This window comes from Apaloderma vittatum, unplaced genomic scaffold (genome assembly GCF_000703405.1).
Source record: "Apaloderma vittatum isolate BGI_N311 unplaced genomic scaffold, ASM70340v1 scaffold16791, whole genome shotgun sequence".
Lineage (NCBI taxonomy): Eukaryota > Metazoa > Chordata > Aves > Trogoniformes > Trogonidae > Apaloderma > Apaloderma vittatum.
In genome coordinates this window covers 47,861-53,860 of record NW_009700962.1, presented here as the reverse complement: position 1 = coordinate 53,860, position 6,000 = coordinate 47,861, and the positions used below count along the sequence as shown (strand labels likewise).

General features: G+C 59.8%; 1 protein-coding gene across 1 annotated transcript in view; it reads right to left on the bottom strand.

Moving 5' to 3' along the window:
• The window catches only part of ANK1 (ankyrin 1, erythrocytic), a gene marked incomplete at its 3' end in the record, with an annotated part of 55,543 nt that overhangs the window by 8,608 nt on the left and 40,935 nt on the right, over nucleotides 1–6,000 (bottom strand). The window contains exons 10-23 of the mRNA XM_009878972.1: nucleotides 5,396–5,593; nucleotides 5,222–5,320; nucleotides 4,757–4,855; nucleotides 4,406–4,504; nucleotides 4,020–4,217; nucleotides 3,752–3,850; nucleotides 3,564–3,662; nucleotides 2,263–2,460; nucleotides 1,951–2,049; nucleotides 1,460–1,558; nucleotides 1,040–1,138; nucleotides 870–962; nucleotides 643–715; nucleotides 222–245 (exon numbers count right to left, since the gene is read on the bottom strand). Of these exons, the coding sequence (XP_009877274.1) occupies nucleotides 222–245; nucleotides 643–715; nucleotides 870–962; nucleotides 1,040–1,138; nucleotides 1,460–1,558; nucleotides 1,951–2,049; nucleotides 2,263–2,460; nucleotides 3,564–3,662; nucleotides 3,752–3,850; nucleotides 4,020–4,217; nucleotides 4,406–4,504; nucleotides 4,757–4,855; nucleotides 5,222–5,320; nucleotides 5,396–5,593 (1,576 nt within the window). The remainder of the gene's footprint in view (nucleotides 1–221; nucleotides 246–642; nucleotides 716–869; nucleotides 963–1,039; nucleotides 1,139–1,459; nucleotides 1,559–1,950; nucleotides 2,050–2,262; nucleotides 2,461–3,563; nucleotides 3,663–3,751; nucleotides 3,851–4,019; nucleotides 4,218–4,405; nucleotides 4,505–4,756; nucleotides 4,856–5,221; nucleotides 5,321–5,395; nucleotides 5,594–6,000) is intronic.

Genomic DNA, 6,000 nt, shown 5'->3' with positions numbered 1-6,000 from the left:
CACAACGTGGCCCGTGCTCCCCCGCCATGGCGGGGGGATGCCCCATTCATGCAATCACACCACAGCAAGCAGCACGGACACAGATGGGCAGGGCAGGATGGCAGGGCCTGCGCCGGACAGCACCAGCCCAGCAGCAAGACTCAGCAGACGGATGTGGCGTGCGGATGGTTAGTGGCCAGGGGGTGAAATGGGCCATTGAGCTGGGGGGACACAATTCATACCCATTACTGTGACATGAGCAGTGCCTGCAAAGTAAGAAGAGGCAAAAGTGAGGTCTTGGTGGGAGCGAACAGGAGTGGACCAACTGCAGCCGGGCTGGGAGCTGGTACCACCCTATGGAGCAGGGCACACTGAGGACTCTGCATGCCCAAGGGCTCTCCACACACTGTCCCTGGGGCATGGGACCATGGCGAGGTCCAGGCATATCCCTCTTGCATAGAGCTGGGAAGCACCCGAGCCAGGAGGTGCCACCCTCGGAGTCTGGTGGGCTGCCCTTGTCCTCTCTGCAAGACCACTGTGGGGCCACGTAACCCCCACCCCTCAGCCAGCAGGAACGCCAGTGCCCAGACCCGGGGCTGCTGCCTGCCACTCGGACCCAGACAGCAGGTCTCTGCGATGTGCGACCCAGCTTCAGCCCCTCACCTTCATCCTCTGACACATCCAGAATCTCGTCTACGGTCTCTGGGAAGCTCATGCGGTGCTTGTCACCGACTGACTGCGGGAGCAGAGCAGAGTCAGAAGAGACCAGCCCTCTGCTGCGCAGCCACCTCCTCATGCCTAGGCTAGGCAACCGGCTGTCAGCACTGCCTGGCTGCTCCCAGCCCCAGCCCTCCACCACAGGGTCCTGGTCTCAGTCCCCATGGGCTCACCGGGATGTCGGTTTCCTCTGTGACGATCTTGAGCACATCTGTGACGGAAATGTAGCCAAGCCGCTTCGCGATGGCCAGGGGAGTGGTGCCATTCTGTGCAAGGAGGAAGGACCGTGTCAGCAGCAGCCACAGGGAGCTGGGGCGAGGAGGCGTGGGTGAGCTGTACTCACTGTGCTGATCTCGTTGGGAGAGGCACCGTGCTTCAACAGCAGCGTCACAACATCTGTGTGGCCCTGCTGTGCTGCTTGGTGCAGAGGGGTGTAGCCCAGCTGCAGGGGAGGACAGAGGGTGCTGCCATCAGTTCTGGGAGTCTGCTGCCCCAGAAATGCCCCTGAGCCTCACACCGTGCTTCGTGTCTGAAGCATGAGGGCTGCTCCCTCCTTTCTGGGGTAAGCAATGGGCTCTGCAGAACCCAACACTTGCCCAGGGCTGTAGCTAGGCCACAGCAGCTTCCAGCCATGGAGACAGGTGGGCTTGGAGCAATGTGAGAGGGAGAAGTGGAAGTAGGGAGGGAGGCTAAGCCTTCGCCGTCAACCTGCATGCTGTTGCCCAGGGCAGAAGGGTCCCTGGAGCACAGGACACCTCCGTACCTTAGTCTTGGCATTAACGTCAGCCTGGTGCTGCAGCAAAAACTTCACCAGCTTGATGTTCCCATAGTGGCTGGCCACATGGAGAGGGGTATAGCCCATCTGAAAGACGAGATCAGGTCTCAGGCTGCCTTCAACTGTGCTTCCCTTCTGGCCTGAGTATGCTCACCCCATGGGCAATCCCCCATGGATGAAGGATGGGGCATGTGCGCGGGTGCTGCCTGGGATCTCAGGACTAGGGCAGAGAGCACACGGCAAACCACGTTGTGCCCAGGGGTACAGGGGCAAGCTGTGGGAGCAGGCAAGAGTCCCTCCAGGGAGGTGGAGGGAAGATAAGGAAGAGTCCCCAAGACACAGACAAGATGGTAAGGGTGCCTGTGAGAGGGAAGACTCTTGAATAAAGAAAAGGAAAAGCAATGCCCCTCCTGGAGCAAGCCTAGAGGTAGAGTCCCCACAAGCTTTTCACCACAGCCATGGTCAACGCACTACTTTACCCTGGTCGTTGCGTCCACTGTGACACCGTGTTTCACCAGAACATCAGCAACCAGCACATGCCCCTCCTGGGCCACGAGATGGAGAGGAGTCAGGCCACTCTGCAAATAGAGGAGGTCTCAGCACAGTGCCAATGCCCTCATTGCAGCTCTACCAGAGGAGACTCTAAGTCTCCAGGTCTCCAACCTGTGTTGTTGGCTCATGCACTGCTGCCCAAATGCAGGGAGGCATCGGGGCCTGAACTACCAGCCTGCCTGCTGCTCCCTGCCATGGTGTTCGCCTCCAGCCTGGCAGGATGCACTGGGGCAACTTACCTTGTTGCCTAGGTCACCGTTGGCTTGTTTGGAGAAAAGCAGTGCCACCATGTCCGCATGCCCCTCCTGGGAAGCCAGGTGCAGGGGGGTGACTCCTTGCACAGACTCCGCATTTGCAGAAGCCCCGTACTGCAGCAAGCTGCCGGCCACCTCCATCTGGTTCTGCTTGGCAGCAATGTGCAGGGGGGTGTACCCGTTCTGCAGGGAGAGAGACTCATGGCAGTGCTCAGCCCCTGCCGAACAGCCTGGCAGGGACAGGAGGTGCCACCTTGCCTTTCCAGGCAGACCTGCCCTTCCCAGTCACCTCCAGAGCTCAGTGACGCAGGCTCACACCCAAACCATCTCCCTGACATCAGCTAGCCCTGACACTGCAGCCAAATCCCACTCTTCCGGCCAAGTCAGCCTAGGGGTCTCAAAGACCACCTGCTTCAGGTTCCACCAATATCACCTGTCCTACATTTTTCCACACATGAATTTCTGTGGCAATCTGCAGCCACCTGGAGCTGTGAGAGGCCAGGGCAGACAGACATCTCCCAGAATGCGTCTCACAGAGGTGTGGAGCAAAGCTCGCAATACGCAGAATTAGTATTCAGGCAGAGATTGCAGGGCTTTGAGCACTGCCTTTGCTGCTACGTTGCAGGAGCAGAGCAGCTGGCAGACACCCTCTGCCCAGGGTGACGCACAGCCTGTCAGTGACGCAGAGCAACGGGAGACTGGCGCTGGTACCGGCTGCTCCCGACGCCTGCCCAGCAAGTTTGCCGGTAGCCTGCGCAGGGGAGGGAGGAATGCCAGATGGGGAGGGATGGCACCAGCAGCCACTTGTCTGTTCTGAGGATGCAGCTTCTGCAAACAATGTGGAAACTGAGGATGCTGGTCTGCTCAGGCAGAGCAGGGCAACTATCATGAGCTGGTGGGTTTTCTGATTCCCTGCTTCATAGCTGCATGCAAATATTCATGTGTGGTTTCCCAAACTGCTAGACCTCAGCGCTGCTCCAAAGGGCTTGCCATGGAAACGCATCCCCAAACAACAGCCACGATGCTGCCAGCAGGGACTACCCCTGACATAGCCTGCCTGCTGGAATGGGAGGACTGCCCAGCACCCCTGCCTGCCCCATGTGCTGGTGCAAGAGACAGGCAGGCAGGAGAGGCATGAGCAGCAGGCGTGGAGAGTGGCTGTCGGTGATCAGTCACTTGTACAGTCCCTGAGTGTCAGGGTTGAGGGGCAATGCTGTCCCCGGGCTGGCAGGCACTGGACAAACGACACATCCTCACATCTCCAGGGACACCCAGTCCAGCCTTACCCAAGCCGAGCTGTGTGGGGAGCTCCCCTTGGGAAGCAGCAGCTTGACAATCTCCAGGTTGTTGTGGTGCACAGCCACGTGCAGCGGGGTCAGGCCGTTCTGGTGGGGGGAAGAAGGCACAGACAGGTGACACAGAGCCTCTTCCCATACCACACCACTCCTCCCACTGCCAAAGGAGCAGCACTCACCTTCCCTGCTGCATTGGGATGAGCATCACGTGCCAGCAGCAGCTCTGCGACATCCACTTTCCCATACTTGGCTGCAATGTGGAGAGGGGTAAATCCTTTCTGAGGAGAAAGGCAGGCAATCACAGGGTGTACCAGGATGAGGAGGAGAGCATTGGCACATTCTTTGGCACAGGAGGAGGCTGCCCCTCCTGTGACAGGGATACGGTGCCACCAATCTGCCCAGCCCCAGCCCAGCCAGGTCACACCTTCAGCAGCAGCAGCAGCCTACCTTGGTCATGCAGGTCTGGGAGGCTGCCTTCTCAAGCAGTGCCTGGGCTGTGTCCACATGCCCCTCCCTGGCAGTGATGTGCAGGGGCGTGTGACCTGCGGTTGTGGCCAGGTTGGGGTTGGCGTTGTTCTCCAGCAGCAGTCTGACCATGCCAGTGTGGCCGATGCGTGCAGCACAGTGCAGAGGAGTCTGGTCATCCTGCAAGGGAGGCAGAGGAGGGTTTTTTTGCCAGATCTGGACCAGTCTCTTGCCACACCAAAGGGGCTCCAGCCCTGCTGCTGCTGTTGCACAGCCCCTGGCAGGCCAGGCTCTGGGCAGGCAAGAGCAAAGAAACCAGCATCAGCTGTTCCCCGAGCTGGACTATCACACAAGTTCTCTGTACCTACCTTGGCCTTGGCATTGGCTTTGGCTTTGTTCTGCAGCAGGTACTTTGCCACATCCACGTGCCCAGCTCTGGCTGCCATGTGTAGGGGTGTCTCCACTTTCTGCAGCAAGGACAAGATAAAGGGGTGAGGCCATAGGAGGGGATATGCCTTCTCGCAGTCACTCCTCTAGTCTGAGCACAGGAGAGCAGTGCCCACAACCTTCTTTAGCCCCTCCCAGTTCCTCACGCCAGCAGAAGGTTGGGGGTACCAGGGATTGTCCAGAAGAGCAGAGAGCTAGACTCAGGCAATCCCCAGCTCCTGCCGCATCCCACCATCCTGAGTCCCCACAGCCTCAGCCAGGGTGGGACTCACCACATTGGACACGTTAGGAGATGCTCCGCGCTGTAGCAGGGTCTTGACAATGGGCAAGTGCCCCATGAAGGCGGCCACATGCAGGGGGGTCAAGCCAGACTGTGGAGAGAAAGGGACCAGAAGCCAAGATGAGGGCTGAAGGCTTTGACAACACTACTTCCTGCCCCCTCCTCCCCCTCCCTGGATCACAGTCCAGCACAGAGGCAAACTCTGGGGCCTCAGCCCCAGAGCAGCCCGTAGGTGAACCGAAGGGAACACAGAGAGCTGCTGCCTCCCCTGCAGCCCCCCTGCCAGGTGGGGAGCAGGCTGCGGGGAGATGCTGCCAGGCTCAACAGGTCCTGAGCTGCAAAGAGCTCTAAGCCGCAATGAAGAAGATGCCTGAGGACCAGCAGAAGCAACTCCATCATCTCCTGCAGCACTGCCTGCTCTGCACAGGCAGCAGCAAGTGAGCTGCAGCACACCTACCTCTGTGACAGCATCGATGGAGGCACCTGTCTTCAGCAGCAGCTCCATCACTCGGATGTGGTTCTTCTTGCAGGCAATATGGAGGGGTGTGAAGCCATTCTGCAGATGGACAGTCGTTTGCAGGAACATTCTTCCTCTCCCCCACCCCAGACCCATCTGTTCCTCCTCACTCACCAGGGCTCGGGAGTTGGGCTTGGCCCCCTTCTCCACCAGCAGCCTGGCCACGCGGTGGTGCCCGCAGTGTGCGGCCACATGCAGTGGCGTTAGGTGGTCCAGGGTGATGTCGTCGATCTCAGCGCTGTACTGCAGGAGCAGGCGCACGCAGTCCAGGTGGTCGCCCTGTGCTGCCATGTGGATCGGCGACAAGCCGTTCTGCGACCGCGGAGCGGGGCCTCAGGGCTGGGCCAGGAGGGAGACTGGGCATCCCACCCAGCCCCTGCCTCACTCCCCTGGCCACAGCTCTGGGGCAGAAGAGACAGCACGTTTCCCAGGGTGCTACCAGAGAGGACACCCAAAATCCCTCACTGAAACTTACAGGGGAGCGGTGCTGAGCAGAGGGCAGGGCCTGAAGAGCTGCTGCCATGGGGCAGGCTGTCCCCAGGCTGCCCCCTTCTCAGGCTGGTCCCTTTGAAGCATGTAGCCCTCAGGCAAAGGGCTCCAGCTAGGGCCAAGGAGGGGGTGAGGAAGCCAGAAACTCAGCCCCAGTCCAGCCATAGGTGGCATCCAGCAGCTGTGCACAGCTTGCTACCCACCTCTGCTGCCCTGGTACCTTGCACCGA